Here is a 19,590-nt window from a genome sequence, read left to right on the forward strand (position 1 = left end):
GTATGGAAAAAAGGGAAGCCTCCTACACTGTTGGCAGGAATCTAAGTTGGTACAGTCACTATGGAAAACAGTGTGGAGGTTCCTCAGAAAACTAAAAATAGAATTACCATCTGATCCAGCAATCACACTCCTGGGCATGTATCAGGACAAAGAGAAAGTGTTAGTCTCTCAGTCATGTCTGACTGTGATCCCATGGACTGTAACCCACCAGGCTCCTCTGTGCATGGAATTCTCCAGGCAAGAATACTGGAGTGGGTAGCCATTAACTATAATTCAACAAGATATATGCATCTCTATGTTCATAGCAGCGCTATTCACAATAGCCAAGACATGGAAACAACCTAAATGTCCATTGACAGATGATTGGATAAAGAAGATGTGGTACATATATACAATGAAACACAACTCAGCCATAAAAAAGAACAAATTAATGTCATTTGCAGCAACATAGATGCTATTATGATATTAAGTGAGGTCAAGTCAGACAGAGAAGAGATACCATATGATATCACTCATCTGTTGAATCTAATATAAGGCACAGATGAACCTATGTGTGAAACAGAAACAGACTCACAGACCTAGAGAACAGACTTGTGTTTACCAAAGGGGAGGGGAATGGGTAGGAATGGGCTGGGGGTTTGTGGTTAGTAGATGCAAACTATGACATATAGGATAGATAAGCAACAAGGTCCCACTGTATAGCACAGGGAACCATATTCAAGATCTCGGGATAAACCATAATGGGAAAGCATATAAAAAGAATGTATGTGTATAACTGAGTCCTTCACTGTAAAGCAGAAATTAATACAACATTTTAAATCAACTATACTTCAGTAAAAAACCCCCAAAACTTAAAAATTTATTTTAAAAATTAAGCAATAAAACAAAAAAAATTCATAAAAATGGAAGCAAATTGAATATTTTAGTAATGGGGGAGTAGATAAATTGTGAAATATATACATGCTAGAATATCACAGACTCATTAATACACTGTATTGTGGAATGTTTAGAGACATGTTGTTAAGAGGGGAAAACAGCTTAATGTAAATGCTGCTGCTGCTGCTAAGTCGCTTCAGTTGTGTCTGACTCTGTGCAACCCCATAGACTGCAGCCCACCAGGCTTCTCTGTCCCTGGGGTTCTCCAGGCAGGAATACTGGAGTGGGTTGCTACTTCCTTCTCCAATGCATGAAAGTGAAAAGTGAAAGTGAAGTCCTTCAGTTGTGTCCGACTCTTCACAACCTCATGGACTGTAGCCCACCAGGCTCCTCCATCCATGGGACTTTCCAGGCATGAGTACTGGAGTGGGTTGCCATTTCCTTCTCCAAATGTAAATACAGAGTGCCTCTTATTTTAGTTAAAAATGTATTGCAGAAGAGCTAGAAAGAAATATACCATTATGCTAGCTGTTAATGAATATCATCTCCACGTGAGGTTATTTGAGGTTGCTATATATCTTCTTGCTGTCTGTATTTTCTTTTTTCTCTAAGCAAGATACATACAAATGTTATATAATAAGACTATGTAAAGAAAAATATTGACATCAAAACTTTTTATAAGTTGGGAAAAATGCTCATATTTCAGTCAAAATAGCACACAATTCTATGCATAGTTTTCAAAACTGAAATTTGTAACTGGTTGATAACATTTGGAATAATAGTGGTACTGAGATTCTATCCTGACCCTCCATTAGTAGACAGTATAATTTTTATTTATTTTTTTCTATAACAGAGACAATTATCCTTAATATACTCTCTTGCCTTTTGCAGTTACAATGCAAGTCTGCTTCATTTGAATGAGATTTATATTTGGATCCATATTTGTTGGACTTGCCTACGAGCAATGCCTTTAAACAAGGCCCTTTCCTTTTCATAAATTGAATAGAAATAAAATGAAGTCAGAGTTTTATCAAAGAGTGATACCCCAACACTTGTATCTGCCCCAACAAGTATTTTATAAGCTCAGAGTGAATTTATTTGTAATCTGTGGAAGTTGAGCCCTGAATTTTCAGTAGTGCACACATTGGTGGCCTGGCTGCGTTGACTACATCGGGCATTCTCAAGTCACCTAGAGCTTTTAAAACTTCCTAGGACCCACCTCAAGAGAGTCAGTTTTAATTGATCTAAGGATAGAAATCAGGATCCATACTTTTAGTTATTCCCTAGATAAATATTAAGTATAGCCAGAATTAAGAATGTCTAGCCTAAAACATGTATATTGATCTCTCTCTGAAGACTTTGCTGAGACACTTTTTCATAATTTGTTTAAAGGATGAGCTGTGTTATTTATAATAACACTCTGAATGACTGCAAATTAGTCGTGTTTTTTTTTTTTTAATTAGTTTGTCTATTTTTTAACTTTACAATATTGTATTTGTTTTGCCATACATTGACATGAATCCACCATGGGTATACAAGATTTCCCCTTCCAGAACCCCCCTCACACATCCCTCCCCATCCCATCCCTCTGGGTCATCCCAATGCACCAGCTCCGAGCACCCTATATCATGCATCGAACCTGGACTGGCGATTCGTTTCACATATGATAATTTACATGCTTCAATGCCATTCTCCCATATCATCCCGCCCTTGCCCTCTCCCATAGAGTCCATAATACTGTTCTATTTATCTGTGTCTCTTTTGATGTCTCGCATACAGGGTTATCTTTACCGATTTACTAAATACCATATATATGTGTTAGTATACTGTATTGGTGTTTTTCTTTCTGGCTTACTTCACTCTGTATAATAGGCTCCAGTTTCATCCACCTCATTAGAACTGATTCGAATGTATTCTTTTCAATGGCTGAATAATATTCCATTGTGTATATGTACCACAGCTTCCTTATCCATTCATCTGCTGAGGGGCATCTAGGCTGCTTCCATGTCCTAGCTATTATAAACAGTGCTGCGATGAACAATGGGGTACACGTGTCTCTTTCAATTCTGGTTTCCTCAGTGTGTATGCCCAGCAGTGGGATTGCTGGGTCATATGGCAGTTCTATTTCCAGTTTTTTGAAGAATCTCCACACTGTTCTCCATAGTGGCTTTACTAGTTTGCATTCCCACCAACAGTGTAAGAGGGTTCCCTTTTCTCCACACCCTCTCCAGCATTTATTGCTTGTAGATTTTTGGATAGCAGCCATTCTCCACCAGAAAATTACTAGAGCTAATCAACGAATATAGTAAAGTTGCAGGATATAAAATTAACACACAGAAATCCCTTGCATTCCTATACACTAACAACGAGAAAACAGAAAGAGAAATTAAGGAAACAATTCCATTCACCATCGCAACGAAAAGAATAAAATGCTTAGGAATATATCTACCTAAAGAAACAAAAGACCTATATATAGAAAACTATAAAACACTGGTGAAAGAAATCAGAGAGGACACAAATAGATGGAGAAATATACCGTGTTCATGGATCAGAAGAATCAATATAGTGAAAATGAGTATACTACCCAAAGCAATCTATAGATTCAATGCAATCCCTATCAAGCTACCAAAGGTATTTTCCAGAGAACTAGAACAAATAATTTCACAATTTGTATGGAAATACAAAAAACCTCGAATAGCCAAAGCAATCTTGAGAAAGAAGAATGGACTTCAGGCTCTACTACAAAGCCACAGTCATCAAGACAGTATGGTACTGGCACAAACAAGGACAGAAATATAGATCAATGGAACAAAATAGAAAGCCCAGAGATAAATCCATGTGCCTATGGACACCTTATCTTTGAAAGGAGGCAAGAATATACAATGGAGAAAAGACAATCTCTTTAACAAGTGGTGCTGGGAAAACTGGTCAACCACTTGTGAAAGAATGAAACTAGAACACTTTCTAACACCATACACAAAAATAAACTCAAAATGGATTAAAGATCTAAACGTAAGACCAGAAACTATAAAACTCCTAGAGGAAAACATAGGCAAAACACTCTCCGACATAAACCACAGCAGGATCCTCTATGACCCACCTCCCAGAATATTGGAAATAAAAGCAAAAATAAATGGGACCTAATTAAAATTAAAAGCTTTTGCACAACAAAGGAAACTATAAGCAAGATGAAAAGACAGCCTTCAGAATGGGAGAAAATAATAGCAAACGAAGCAACGGACAAACAATTAATCTCAAAAATGTACAAGCAACTCCTGCAGCTCGATTCCAGAAAAATAAACAACCCAATCAAAAAGTGGGCCAAAGAACTGAACAGACACTTCTCCAAAGAAGACATACAGATGGCTAACAAACACATGAAAAGATGCTCAGCATCACTCATTATCAGAGAAATGCAAATCAAAACCACAAGGAGATAGTCATGTTTTTTTAAATAATACCTCTTTGTGTGTGTGTGGCTTAGAAACAATGTTGGCTTATTAAGTTTCCTAATTAAAGGAAGACAGCCACCAGTAGGTTCATTTCATGTACAACATCGAGACGAGCATTCCATCAGAACAGATATGCTCAATCAGAGTGCAAAGGTCTTTCCCATAAAAAGTAATTAATCCTGAAAGAGGTTACTTGTGTTAGTTGTTTTCTGATAAGAAAACAAAAACAAAACAAAAATCTTATTCAAAATATCCATGCTGGTGTTACAGTTTGCACAGAACTCTTCATTAATAATTCTCCCAAGTTAGTACTAGTAGGCTAACAATGACTCCAGTCATGTAAACCTTTCTATTCAATTCCAGGCATCTTATTTTTGACAGTTTGCCAATCCAAATATTAACATTCCCTCTAATGCATAATGTAATTAGATGCCTAGACTCCGTTTTTTTTCCCCCCTCATCATTCAAGTATCTCAGTCATTTGACACATTTGACTTGTGTTTATATCTCTCCAGGAATTTGTAACTCGTACCCATTATTTTTGCATTTCCCAGCATCAGCCTCTCATTCATTCAGTTTAGAGAAACATCAGAGCTTCTGAGGGGTTAAGACAGCACCTTCGCCTCGATCGTGAAGCCGAGAATGAAGCTCCAGCTGACTGTAGTATCACCAGGCATTCCAGGGGCCTATCTATATGTAAAACCTGCTGTGAAATGCTCTTTTAAAGTTGGCTGAATATCTGTAGCTGGTATGCCTTTATCATGTTGGAGAAGAGGTCAAGTAAAACAATGTCAAATATGGAAAACCTGTAACTTTGTAAATCATGAGTATTTAATAATACATGCTGTCTTTTAAATTCAGTGAAGTTACATTCTCTAATTTTGCTTTTAGAGTGCAGATTACCAGCTTCTAACGTTGAGTTGGTTAATGCATCAGAGTTTCCAAGTACTAATAGGCTCTAATACAATTTTTGGAACCCGACTGATGTTTCTAATTAACGGCTTTTCATTTTTTAGAGTGAACTACTTTGAACTGTCCCATAAAAATGTTGAGGCTATGGCAGTTACCTGGATGTGGTCAGTGTTTCACTGAAGACATATTTCTCCCTGTTCAAAATAAGCTATTCAGTTCAGTTCAGTTCAGTCACTCAGTTGTGTCTGACTCCTTGCAACCCCATGGACTGCGGCACACCAGGCCTCCTTGTCTATCACCAACTCTAGGAGTTTACTCAGACTCATGTACACTGAGTCGGTGATGCCATCCAACCATCTCATTCTCTGTTGTCCCCTTCTCCTTCTGCCTTCACTGTTTCCTAACATCAGGATCTTTTCAAATGAGTCAGTTCTTCCCATCAGGTGGCCAAAGTATTGGAGTTTCAGCTTCAGCATCAGTCCTTCCAATGAATATTCAGGACTAATTTCTTTAGGATGGACTGGTCTGATCTCCTTGCAGTCCAAGGGACTCTCAAGAGTCTTCTCCAGCACCACAGTTCAAAAGCATCAATTCTTTGGTGCTCAGCTTTCTATGCAGTCCAACTCTCACATCCATACATGACTACTGGAAAAACCAAAGCTTTGACTAGACAGACCTTTGTTGGCAAAGTAATATGGTTTGCCAACCATATTTTTAATATGCTGTGGTTTTTAATATGCTGTCTAAGATGGTCATAACTTTTCTTTCAAGGAGCAAGCATCTTAATTTCATGGCTGCAGTCACATCTGCAGTGATTTTGGAGCCCCCCCAAAAAGTCTGTCACTGTTTCCATTGTTTCTCCGTCTATTTTCCGTGAAGTGATGGGACCAGATGCCATGATCTTAGTTTCCTGAATGTTGAGTTTTAAGTCAATTTTTTCACTCTCCTCTTTCACTTTCATCAAAAGGCTCTTTAGTTCTTCGCTTTCTGCCATAAGGGTGGTGTCATCTGTATACCTGAGGTTATTGATATTTCTCCCGGCAATCTTAATTCCAGATGGTGCTTCATCCAGCCCGGCATTTTGCATGATGTACTCTGCATATAAGTTAAATAAGCAGGGTGACAATATACAGCCTTGACGTGCTCCTTTCCTGATTTGAAACCAGTCTGTTGTTCCATGTCCAGTTTTAACTGTTGCTTTCTGACCTGCATACAGATTTCTCAAGAGGCAGGTCAGGTGGTCTGGTATTCCCATCTCTTGAAGAATTTTCCACAGTTTGTTGTGATCCACACATTCAAAGGCTTTGGCATAGTCAATAAAGCAGAAATAGATGTTTTTCCAGAACTCTCTTTGCTTTTTCAATAATGTTGGCAATTTGATCTCTGATTCCTTGGCTTTTTCTAAATCCAGCTTGAATATCTGGAAGTTCATGGTTCATGTACTGCTGAAGCTTGGCTTGGAGAATTTTGAGCATTACTTTACTAGCGTGTGAGATGAGTGCAATCATGTGGCAGTTTGAGCATTCTTTGGCATTGCCTTTCTTTGGGATTGGAATGAAAACTGACCTTTTCCAGTCCTGTGGCCGCTGCTGAATTTTCCAAGTTTGCTGGCATATTGAGTGCAGCACTTTCACAGCATCATCTTTCAGGATTTGAAATAGCTCAACTGGAATTCCCTCACCTCCACTAGCTTTGTTCATAGTGATGCTTCCTAAGGCCCACTTGACTTCACATTCCAGGATATCTGGCTCTAGGTGAGTGATCATACCATCGTGATTATCTGTGTCATGAAGATCTTTTTTGTATAGTTCTTCTGTGTATTCTTGCCACCTCTTCTTAATATCTTCTGCTTCTGTTAGGTCCATACCATTTCTGTCCTTTATCGAGCCCATCTTTGCTTGAAATGTTCCTTTGGTATCTCTAATTTTCTTGAAGAGATCTCTATTCTTTCCCATTCTATTGTTTTCCTCTATTTCTTTGCATTGATCACTAAGGAAGGCTTTCTTATCTCTCCTTACTATTGTTTGGAACTTGGCATTCAAATAGGTATATCTTTCCTTTTCTTCTTTGCCTTTTGCTTCTCTTCTTTTCACAGCTATTTGTCAGGCCTCCTCAGACAAGCATTTTTCCTTTTTGCATTTCTTTTTCTTTGGGATGGTCTTGATCCCTGCCTCCTGTACAATGTCATGAATCTCTGTCCATAGTTCTTCAGACACTCTATCAGATTTAATCCCTTGACTCTATTTCTCACTTCCACTGTATAATCTTAAGAGATTTGATTTAGGTCATACCTGAATGGTCTAGTAGTTTTCCCTACTTTCTTCAATTTCAGTCAGAATTTGGCAATAAGGAGTTCATGATCTGAGCCACTGTCAGCTCCTCATCTTGTTTTTGCTGACCGTATCAAGCTTCTCCATCTTTGGCTGCAAAGAATGTAATTAATCTGGTTTCAATGTTGACCATCTGATGATGTCCATGTGTTGAGTCTTCTCTTGTGTTGTTGGAAGATAGTGTTTGTTATGACCAGTGTGTTCTATTGGCAAAACTCTATTAACCTTTACCCTGCTTCCTTCTGTAACCCAAGGCCAAATGGAATATTCATGATTCTATTGATTCAGAGCTGCGGATTTTCGCTAATGTTGCCTGACAATGTTCGTAGTAGATTATCAGTGAAATACTATTTTCCCAGCCAGACATTGGTCAGACATTTATTCTTGTATCTACTAGTGTGCAACTGTGGCATATTATTAACCTCTCTGAGCCTCAATGATCTTATTTGTAAATTTGGATTTGAGATCCTTGCTTTGCAATATAGTTGAATTAAATGAAGAGGCATAGCTTCATCACAGACTCTAAGACATCATCACAGAAGTTCAATGAATATTTTTATTTAGTCACTCACTCAACTTACCTTTCACACTGAATTTTTCTGGGCTCTTAAATATCTTCACTAACCATCTCTTTCTGTTATCACCAAAATGTGACCCTGATGGCGTACTGGAATAACAATAATTTACTGAACTCACATGCACACCTCCCTGCCTGTGTTATCTTATTTAATTTTCTTAACAGTCCTTTGGGTTGGTGTTATTATCATCTTACTTTTACAGATGAGAAACCTGATTCACCAAGAGGCAAGTTAACTTACTAAATTTCATCTAACTAGCCAATGGAGAACAGAGGTTTCAACCCAGGAAACCTTCATCTCTTACCTTCTCTCTTAATCAGCACAATAGCAACAGAGGCATTTAAGATGAAAAGTGGTTAGTGAAACCCAGGGAACACCAGCTCTGCAAGATGTTAATAAGTATCAGGCTGGGAGCAGCAAAAGATGGAGGAATAACATTGCATGGTAAAATATATTTGGGAGATGATTGATTAAAGAAAACTAATCAGGTTGGGAGGTTAGGATTTTGTTGCTTGGTTTTCTTCATTTATTCTTCTAATTGTTGTCTCTGGACTTTTAAGTCTACTTTTCATAGAGCAGCCAGGGCACTATTCCATTGCATAAACCATTCTTCCCCAGACACACAGATACATTGACACAGACACACACAAAATCGTTCTGGGAAGTACTGATCTATGTAACAATGAACTTGAAATCATAGTGTGTCAGTAATCTTGTTCATCAATCCTGAAAGTACTGCTACCATTGCCCACCCTTTTTTTCTTGTTAGTGTACTAGAAAATAGCAAAGACAGAGCAATCCAGTTAACAAGTAACTAATGCCCAATTCTACCCTTGCCCATGCTGAAGTAAAATCAGGTAACTTTGAAGTGAAATAAGCAGGGCTAATTAAGACCAATATACTTTGGGTCCAACCCTCCAAAATATTCATCTAGCTAATCTTGTGAAATCAACATTTTGCCAGTGTTATGAAACAACTCCCTCAGAAAGTGGTTTGTGTTAGATAATCAAAGCATTCACTTTCTGCAAGCTTCATGGTTCAGCTTAATGGCTTGTTTGTTGATCTTATTTCTCAAAACAGTTATGTTCAAATGTAATGATGTATGTATGTAATGATTTTGCTGTCTTTCTGTAATATTAATATCCACTAATTTTCATCATTTTCTCCAATAGTTTCATGTTAAAATGATATAAAAATAACTTTTCCACTGATGTTACCAATTAACTTATGATTACAAAAAAAAAATGGAATTACAGGGAAAGACATTGTTCTCTAGTTTTGAAAGCCTCACAGTCACTGTAAATCTTTTCAGCTTTTTATTAAGCACATTACATAAGTCATCTTGTCTCACTTTTCAAATTATATTCAGAATGTAACACTGCTCATCATTTGCTTCTACAAGTACTCTATTTGTTGCTACAATCTAATCCAGTCTGCCATCATTTCTTGGGAGATAGTGTAATAACCTCCTAATTGGTCTCTCTGCTCCACCTCATGCTTCCTTATAATCTATTTTCTACACAGCAATTATAGGAAGCTTTAATAAAAGGAAATTAAATCTCATCATTTTTCTCCTCATATCCCTCCAGCTTTCCCATTACATTTAAAATGTAAACCTCCTATCTGACCTTCAGAGGCCTTATGAGATATCTGGGCATGGCTTCTTTAGGCCATTTCCTATTGCCTCTTCCCCCTTGTTGTTTTTTATTTGTTCAGTCATGTCTGGTTCTTTTGTGACCCCATAGAGTAGCCACCAGGCTCCTCTGTCCATGGGATTTCTGAGGCAAGAATACTGGAGTGAGTTGCCATTTCTTTTTCCAGGGGATCTTCTGGACCCAGGGATTGAACCCATGTCTCCTGTTTCTCTTGCATTAACAGGCAGATTCTTTACCACTGAGCCACCTGGGAAGCCAATGCTGTAGCTAGTTCAACCTTCTGTTCCCTGTTGCTCTGATCCCAGGGCCTTCCATTGAAAGAAATCAGATGCACACAAACTTCAGTTTATGTGCTCTAATCTTGATTTATTTTTCTTTTTAGTACTTAGAAAGTATTACCTGAAATTCTATGGGTTTTTTCTCTCTCTTTCTGTTTCCAGAACACAGAGGCTTTGTTAACTTTCTTGATTCCTGTAGCCCAGAATCAAGAACATTTTTTGGCACATAGTAGATGCTCCAATAATATATTTAGGATCCGAAGAATGGATAAATGACACAGAGGCTATTGACATGTATGTCTTTGGAGAGTTTGCTGTAGGATTTGCCCATTACTTTTCTCACCATGATGTGATCTCTCAGTGTGATTTTCCTCACCTGTTAGAAATCATTACTGTGTTATTTTTCTCACTGATGACCTAATCTGATTATATTCCTCTTTTTCATTTGGGTTGACAAACCTTCTGGGAGAGCATTTAAAGAACTGATAGTCATCATTCTCCTTAAGTAGGAAGAGTATGACTTTCTAACATTACTCTTCTGTGAAGTCCTCCCTAACATTCAGTTGTTTAGATGAGGCCTTCTTTCTATTATTATAGCATTTTGAATATGGCTTTATGCATACTTGGGCTTCTCTGGTGGCTCAGAAGGTAAAGAATCTGCCTGCAGTGTGGAGGACCTGGGTTCAGTCCCTGCACTGGGAAGATCCCCTAGAGAATGGAACGGCTACCCTCTCCAGTATTCTGGCCTGGAGAATTCCATGGACAGAGGAGCCTGGAAGGCTCCGCAGGGTCACAAAGAACTGGACACAACTATGCGACTTTCAGTTTTGGATTCCCTGGTGGTTCAGACGGTAGAGTCTGCCTACAATGCGGGAGACCTTGGTTCAATTCCTGGGTTGAGAAGATGCCCTGGAAAAGGAAATGGCAACCTACTCCAGTAATCTTCCCTGGAAAATCCCAGGAATGGAGGAGCCTGGCAGGCTACAGTCCATGGGGTTGCAAAAAGTTGGACACGACTGAGCGACTTCACTTTCTTTCTACTTTCTATGCATACTCAGTTTGCTAGATTATAACGATTGCTATTTATATCTGTCTTATTCATGTTGCCTAGCATGTACCAAGTTCTCAATGACAGATAAGTAGATAAATGATGATTGATTGGGTGAATATATGGAAAGATAGATGTGGGTAGAATAAACGCCAACACGCTGACACAATGGAAAGTAATTTATCCACAAAATTTCCTCAGTTGGGGGGTTGACTCAGTATAGCTCCAGCAGTACTGGTGCTGTGACTGGTTAGTGTCAGGACTTTAGAACACTGATATTGTTAGGGAGAAGCAGACAACAAAGGAACAGCAAAGAATCAGTAAGTCTGGGTCTTCTACATGTGTATGTATGTCCCTTCACTGTCCCCCTGAAACTATCACAGCATTGTAAAACGGCTATGTGTGTGTGTTTTAATAACTCAGTTGTGTCTGACTCTTTGCAACCCTATGGACTGTAGCCCACCAGGCTCATCTGTCCATGGAAGTCTCCAAACAAGTATACTGGAGTGGATTGCCATGCCCTTCTCTAGGGGAACTTCCCAACTCAAGGATAGAACCAAGGTCTCCTACATTGCAGGGCAGATTCTTTACCATCTGAGCTACCTGGGAAGTTAATCAGCTATACCCCAATACAATACAAAAATGTAAAGAAGACTGGGTCTGGATCTTTACCAACACCAAACCTCTACATTTTTACTCCATTTTATGTTTTTTATGTCACATTTTGTATCTTTTCATTTTATGTATTTCTAAACTGATTTTTGTTATTTTAGTTAATTTTACTACTTTGTCTTTTAACTTCCTTACTAGATTTATAAGTAAGATTAATTCACTACCTTTTCTCTGTATTTACCTTTGCCAGTGAGATTCTTACTTACCTGTTGTCTCCAAGGGAAGGAATCTCATTTAGCACCTAGTTTCAGGTTGATTGGAGACCGTGGCCTCAGACAGCCTCTGTTAAAGTATGCAAATACATACAGTTTCTGTGGGGCTGCAATCCCAAACCCTACAGTCTTCAGACAGGAGATCTGAGGGTGGCCTTGGGAGACTGTTAACAAAAATCAGAGCTCCAGATCAGTGTGTAAGCTATTATCAAGTTGAAGTGAGGCAAAGGGGTTGCATGAGGATGCTAGCTCTCTACAACCCTGGAAGTACCTCCATAGGCTCTAGATAAGTGGGAAACCTTAAGCCTATCCCTCAGGATGAAGCTCCAGCATAAATAAATAGGCTTTTCACAGGAAGGTGGGGATGTGTTTCAGTCTGTGGTCTGTGCATTGCTCTGAGGGTGGTAGCCTGCCAAGAATTGTCTCTGATTGTCCGGTGGAGACCAGAAACCAGCCTCTTTGGCTGCCAGGGTTACTTGATCAATAAATACCACCAGTGTTCCTGTTGGCTTTCCTGAGTCAGCTGCAAGCTGGGCAGTCTTGCAGGAAAATGCCTTGACTGTACTTGCCTGCAGATCTCAGTGATGCAATGAGAGATTTCCTTGAAGAGCTTTGAAACATGTTCACATTTAAGTTGCCATCATGGGATGTTATATTTGAGCCTCTTGGTAACCACAAAGCAAAAATGTATAGTAGATACACAAAAGGAAAGGAGAAAGGAATCTAAGCATGACACTAGAGACCATCATTGAGCCACAAGAGGAGAATGCTCTTGTTTCCTGGTCCCAGAGAGCAAGCGAGGGAGTGTCCCACCACCTGAGCTTTTGTGTTTCAGCAAGGCAGTGGGACAGTGCAGAGACTGTGTTCCCCACCTGTCCTAACAAGGCAGCAAGAGGGTTTAGCTTGCCTGCTTGTGCTAGCTTCTCTGGTAGCTCAGATGGTAAAGAATCTGCCTGCAATGGAGGAGACACAAGAGGCATGAGTTCGATCTCTGGGTTGGGAAAATTCCCTGGAGAGGGGAATGTCAACCAACTCCAGTGTTCTTGCCTGGAGAATTCCATAGACAGTCCATGGGGTTGCAAAGAGTCAGACACGACTGAGCAACTAACACTTTCACTTTCACTTGTGCTATCAGGGTAGGTAGAGAGTGCAAAAATGGTGTCCACTAACACCTCTGCCTCTGGAGAGAGTTTCAACTGTCTCCTGCCCTTTCTGCAGATGCTTTAAAATTAGCTAGTGAATCTCCTTCACATATAGGCTAGGCACTTTTTAAACTGCTGCTGCCATGAATGAGACCACATACAAGCCCTTTGAAAGGTGAATCTCAGTTCCATATGTCCTTTTGGGCCCTTTGAATGTCTTCCCATTTATTTTCTTGCCACGTGTTTTGGGGCCTTGTCTTTCTGGCTGGGGTGCCTCGTGTAAGGCACACATCCCTTGCTCCTCTGAGAAAAATGCTGAACTGAGGAGATCCCTCCCTGTTGTGTGTCACTACGCAGAGAGTGGGTTTTGGTAGGACTGTCAAATATGGTCTCTCCTACCTTTCTTTTTTTTTTTCTCCTACCTTTCTTGATGCGGTCCTTTTATCTTTTGTCATGGAGGAGCAGTTTATCTGGTTTACAGATCTTTCTCAGAAGAAACTGATGCATATGTAACTACCCCAGAAAGAGGTGGGTCCAGCATCTTCCTATGCTGCCATCTTGAACCTAATAACTATTGTTTTAATCTTCAGCCTCAGCTACTCTGGCAGTCCTAAAACATGCTGACATTAGTAATGAATGGGAAGATTGCACAGTTGAAAGTAAGTGATCACTAATATGATCACTCACACATACTGAAAATTGTTCAAAAGTTTCACCATCCATTTCCAGATGCTTAAGCAATTATAATACAATATAACAACATAATGAAATAAAATAGTATTATAATAAAGAAAAATGGCTGAGATGGAATAACTTTGTTATTAAAATTACACTCCCAGAGATGGCTCTAAAGTTTATGTTGCAATCTTAGTAGCCTCCTATATTGATCAGTCCCTTTTGTTTTGAGCTGGTGCTGGTTTACAAGCAAAATTTAGAAGACTTACTGGATTCCCACTTGACTCAACAAAAGTTTTTATCATAAATCATATTATTGGTGATGGGAAAAGAGATATTTAGATTAAATTTTAAATTGTACATTGGCATACTTAAGGTAATACATTGTTTCTTCCCCACTTAGGCTTTAAAAGGGAAGATAAGGGTTTTTTGTCTGTTCCAAATTACATAATTTGTTTTGTTGATTCTAAATATTTGAGTTGTGAATTTAAGAAAAATCAAAGGAAGGAAATATATAATTCTTCAATATTTATGTGTACAAGTCACATTTTGTTATTGTTCTTCAGTTGCTCAGTCATGTACAATTCTTTGCAACCTGATGGACTGCAGCATGCCAGGCTTCCCTGTCCTCACTATCTCCCAGAGTTTGCTCAAACTCATGTCCATTGAGTCAATGATGCCATCCAACCATCTCAATCTCTGTCACCCCCTTCTCCTCCTGCTCTTAATCTTTACCAGCATCAGGGTCTTTTCCAGTGATTCAGCACTTCGCATCAAGTAGCCAAAGGATGGAGTTTCAGCTTCAGCATCAGTCCTTAAAATGAACATTCAGGATTGATTTCCTTTAGGATTGACTATCTCCTTGCAGTCCAAGGGAGTCTCAAGAGTCTTCTCCAGGACCACGGTTTGAAAGCATCAATTCTTCGGTGCTCTGCCCTCTTTATGGTCCAACTCTCACATCCATGCATGACTACTGGAAAAACCATAGCTTTGACTAGATGGACCTTTGTTGGCAAAGTGATGTCTCTGCATTTTAATACACTGTCTAGGTTTGTCATAGATTTTCTTCCAAGGAGCAAGCATCTTTTCATTTCATAGCTGCAGTTACCATCTGCATTGATTTTAGAGCCTAAGAAAATAAGATCTGTCACTGTTTCCATTGTTTCCCCATCTATTTGCCATGAAATGATGGGACCAGATGCCATGATCTTAGTTTTTTTAATGTTGAGTTTTAAGCCAGCTTTTTCACTCTGCTCTTTTACCTTCATCAAGAGGCTCTTTTGTACCTCTTCACTTTAAATTATTCTGTTTAATCCTTGGAATGAAAAGATTTTATTACCCCAAATTTTCATATTAAGAAACTGACTCACTGCCACTCAGCTAATAAGTGGCATAACCATGATTTAAACTTGGCTTTTATGGAGCCAATATTAGTTATCTTTCCATTACATCAGGCTCTCTGCATTAACCTACTAATTGGTTTCCTTAAGCTTGGAGAATCTTGATTTTTTTTGTTTGTATTTTATTATAATGGATTTATTGAGATACAATTCACTTTGACCATATAATTCACCTACTTTAAGTGGTGAATTTAGCATATTCAGTGGTTTTTAGCATATTCTCAAAGATATGTACCCATCACCACAGTCAATTTTAGATCATTCGTGTCACCTCGAAAAGAAATTCCATACCTATTAGCAGTCAGTTTTTACTGTAATTCAGTAATTCAGCCCTTTTTACTGATGAACAATATTCCATTATATTGATTAAACCATATTTTATTTATCCATTCATGAGATTATAGACATTTGTATTGTTTCGACTTTTTGGCTGTTATGAACAATGCTTCTAGGAGCATTCATGCACAAATTTGTTGTGAAATTATGTTTTCATTTCTCTTGAGTATTATATCTAGAAGCAGAATGCAAGATCATGTGGTGACTCTGTGTTAAAAATTTTGAAGACCTGCCAAACTGTTTTCCACAACAGCTTCACCATTTTTCCTTCTCATCAGAAGTACATAAAGATTCAGTTCTCAACATTCTCATCAGCACTCTTTTTTATTATCTACATCCTAGTGAATATGAAGTGGTCTCATTGTGGGTTAGATTTGCATTTCCCTGAGCACTAATCATGTTGAACACCTTTTCATGTTATTTTTTCCTTTGAACCTCTTGTATATTTTTTCAAAGAAATGTCTGTTCAGATTTTTTGCCCATTTTCAAAATGGGTTGTTTGTCTATTATTCAGTTGTAAGAGTTGTATATACATATATACAAGTCCCTTATTCGATATATAAATTGCAAACATTTTCTCATATTCTGAAGGTTGTCTCTCTTTCTTGATGGTATTCTTTAAAGTACAGATTTTTAATTTTGATAAAATCCAACTGTCTATTTTTTAAGAGTGTATGTCTTTCTACCAGTCAGCTACTGGAGAGCAACAGTAGTTCCATTTGTCATAATCAAAATTACCTGCTTTCTACTATACCAGACAGATGTTAAATGTTTTTGTTTTTTGAAAGTCTGTTTTTCTTAATTATCAAATTTATTGGATTTTAAGACACTAGCAATTGTGGAAAGCATCATAAAATTAATAATCACTTTTAGGAAATATGGATTGTTGCTGTTGTTCAGTTTCTCAGTCATGTCTGACTCTGTGACCCCATAGACTGCAGCATGCCATGCTTCCCGGTCCTTCATTGTCTCCCAGAGTTTTCTCAAACTCATGTCCATTGAGCCAATGATGCCATCCAACTGTCTCATCCTCTGTTTTCCCCTTCTCTTCTGGCACTCAATTTTTCCTAGCATCAGGGTCTTTTCCAGTGACTTGGCTCTTTGCATCAGGTGGCCAGAGTACTGGAGCTTCAGCTTCATCATCAGTCCTCCCAATGAATATTCAGGGTGGATTTTCTTTGGCTTGACTGATTTGATCTCCTTGTTGTCCAAGGGACTCTCAAGGGTCTTTTTCAGCACCACAATTCGAAAGCATCAACTCCTTGGTTCTCAGTCTTCTTTATGGTCCAACATGGACTGTTGACCCCATCCTGATTTCAGAAATGCTAAAATGCGGGGGAAAAGCATCTTAAGACAATGAAATATGTATTTGGTATTGTAATTTAGTGTTGTTGAAATTATTCAGCTTGTTTGAAATTTAATTGATCTTTACCACGTGGGGCATATTTCACACAAACAAGGGTCTGTGTCCTCGATAAGAACCAAAACATATTAGTAGGTTTTGTTTATATTTCAGATAATTCTAATGGAAGAAGGATTCACTTTATTAATCAAATGCAATGTGGTCTTGTTCATTGTCTCAGATGTTTATTGGTGTTAATACCAACTGCATTTTTTTTTTAAATTCTGCTATTTATGATACACATAAACTTCTGTCAAGAATAGTAGAAAAAGTCTAGGGTGAGTGGAAAACTACCATTCTTCTGCCAAAATAAGAAAATGTTTCACATTCTTAACATACTGTAGTTGTCACTCTTTGTCCTTAAGTTTGCATAATATCACAAAAGTTTTATTCATAAGGGAAAGCATATTTGAAATGAAATATATCAAAATTAAGAAAAACAAAATTTTAACTTAATATTATATTTTAAACATTTCTATAAGTTTTCCGTCTGTAAAATTAGCAATTTAACAGATGGAAAATGTTCCCACATATAAGTGTACCATCTAGTCATCAATTTATTCAACAGGTACTAAGCGCTTACGAGATGCTAAACAGTAAGCTAAATAATGGGTGGGAAGCAGCGAGCAAAACAATCACCTCACCAGTAGCACTTATAGTGGAAGAAACAGATGGCCATCTATCAGTACTCTCTCTCTACATGTTTACTTTTTTCTTTGTCCTTTATATAGGTACCAACACAAATATATGCATGTACCAACATTATTAACAGGTATATAGGTATAAGTCAAATGCCTAGAGCATGTTAATGTAATTGGTAGTTAATTATATCCTAAAATGTATAATGATCTGTTCATTCTTAGTTCATACCGCTGCTAATAACTTGATACTGCTAGCTATGCATCACATGCCATATGTTATAGAAGATTTTAAGCATTACTAATAAAAGAAACTAATGCATGTAGTATAAACAAAATTTTTTATTTTGTTACAATACTGAGTCACATGACTGAACTCTTGAAAGAACTATGTATAGTTTTCTGTGTCAAAATTTGTTGTTGGCAGGTTAAGGACAGATTGAATAAAATAATTACAATAATTCCATTTTGATTTATTTGAAAAGACTAAATATTTAGGAATCTGTTTTTTAATTTGGAGAGATATTTGTATCACCTAGAAGACAAATTTTGTGAAATGTGTTGCTAGTTCTTGGTGATGCTTGCAACCACCATGGGTATTTTCTATTTTATACTCTTTTACATTGATTATATCTTGCTCATTATTCATATAGTTTCTTATATGTGTTACCCTTTTTGATTTTTCCAGTCGTAATTATCATATTTCAATGTTCTTGCACCTTTTTTGCTGTTATGGTTTCATTTCAATCTCCTAATATTTTTTAATCTTTCTTGTAAAGTTTGTTAGCATTTCTTATATGATTTCTTAGACTTCTTACTCTCTTAAGTCAAGTTCATATTTATAAAACAGCAATTTTAAAAAAATGACCAAAATCTGTAGTCTTTTTAATTAAGCAAATAAATGTGTAAAATTTGCCTTAAAAAGCAAAATTCTATTGAATTCTTACAAATATCTCTATTTTCAAGTTCAAAAGAGATAACATCCAGTTGCATTTGCATGACTTTAACTTTATTTTCAAAATGTTTAAGTACACTAAATGACAGAGAAGCATTTCATTTCTTCTGAAAGTTGCTGGCAAGAATCCATATTATTACCTTTTTTTGCTTATTTATTGGATATATGGGTCATATGAAAATGATACTTGGTTAAACCTTGAGAAAATATGGAAAAAAAGAGATTAGTATATTTATGGAGAAAGAAAAGAAAGAAGGATAAAAATGGATGTAATTTTCTCTTTCTCTTTTCTAGCCCTAGGAAAAGATAAGGATTACACAGATGAATCAGAGCATGCTAATTATGACCGATCTCGCCTCATTAAAGACTTTGTTCCTAAAAATAATTCTGAACCCAAGCCCAGATTGCCTAAGGTAATGCCAACTAAACAATCTATATGTCATTGAGGACTCTTAACATCTAAATCCGTACAGTTCTTTTTAATTTCAGTTGCTATTTCCTGGAGAGAATGAGGCTGCACAGGACTCAAACTGAAAAGTTATGTGTAGACATCATATCCATTTATATTATCAAACAGATTTTTATAAACATTCTGAAGCATAAAATTATTCAGTAATTTTTTAGAGGTTTATTGCATCTTCTTTCTTGTTTTTTGAAAGACACCATGGTTTAATGAGAACATGAATTTTATTATCAAGTGGGCCAATATTTGAATTGCAGTTCCAATACTTACAGTTGTGGTAACTTGAACAAGTCAATCGAACTCACTTAGCATTGTTTTCCGGAGAAGGCAAAGGCAACCCACTCCAGTACTCTTGGCTGGAAAATCCCATGGACGGAGGAGCCTGGTAGGCTGCAGTCCATGGGGTCGCGAAGAGTCGGACATGACTGAAGCAACTTAGCAGCAGCAGCCTTGTTTTCATCATTTGTAAAATTAGAATCATGTTGTCAGCTTAACAAATTTTTTGGTTTTCTTCAAGTTTTGTTGAGATATAATTGACACAGTGCTTTATAAGTTTAAAGTGTACA

General features: G+C 37.6%; 1 protein-coding gene across 4 annotated transcripts in view; it reads left to right on the top strand.

The window, feature by feature from the left end:
• ANO3 (anoctamin 3) overlaps window positions 1-19,590 on the top strand; it is a 486,839-nt gene that overhangs the window by 274,612 nt on the left and 192,637 nt on the right. For all 4 annotated transcript variants that reach the window (XM_081543183.1, XM_081543186.1, XM_081543185.1 and 1 more), the window contains one exon: window positions 18,856-18,974. In XM_081543183.1, coding sequence (XP_081399309.1) covers window positions 18,856-18,974 — 119 coding nt within the window. The remainder of the gene's footprint in view (window positions 1-18,855; window positions 18,975-19,590) is intronic.

Source organism: Giraffa tippelskirchi, chromosome 11 (assembly GCF_054371585.1).
Source record: "Giraffa tippelskirchi isolate mGirTip1 chromosome 11, T2T-mGirTip1v1.2.pri, whole genome shotgun sequence".
In the NCBI taxonomy this organism is placed as follows: domain Eukaryota; kingdom Metazoa; phylum Chordata; class Mammalia; order Artiodactyla; family Giraffidae; genus Giraffa; species Giraffa tippelskirchi.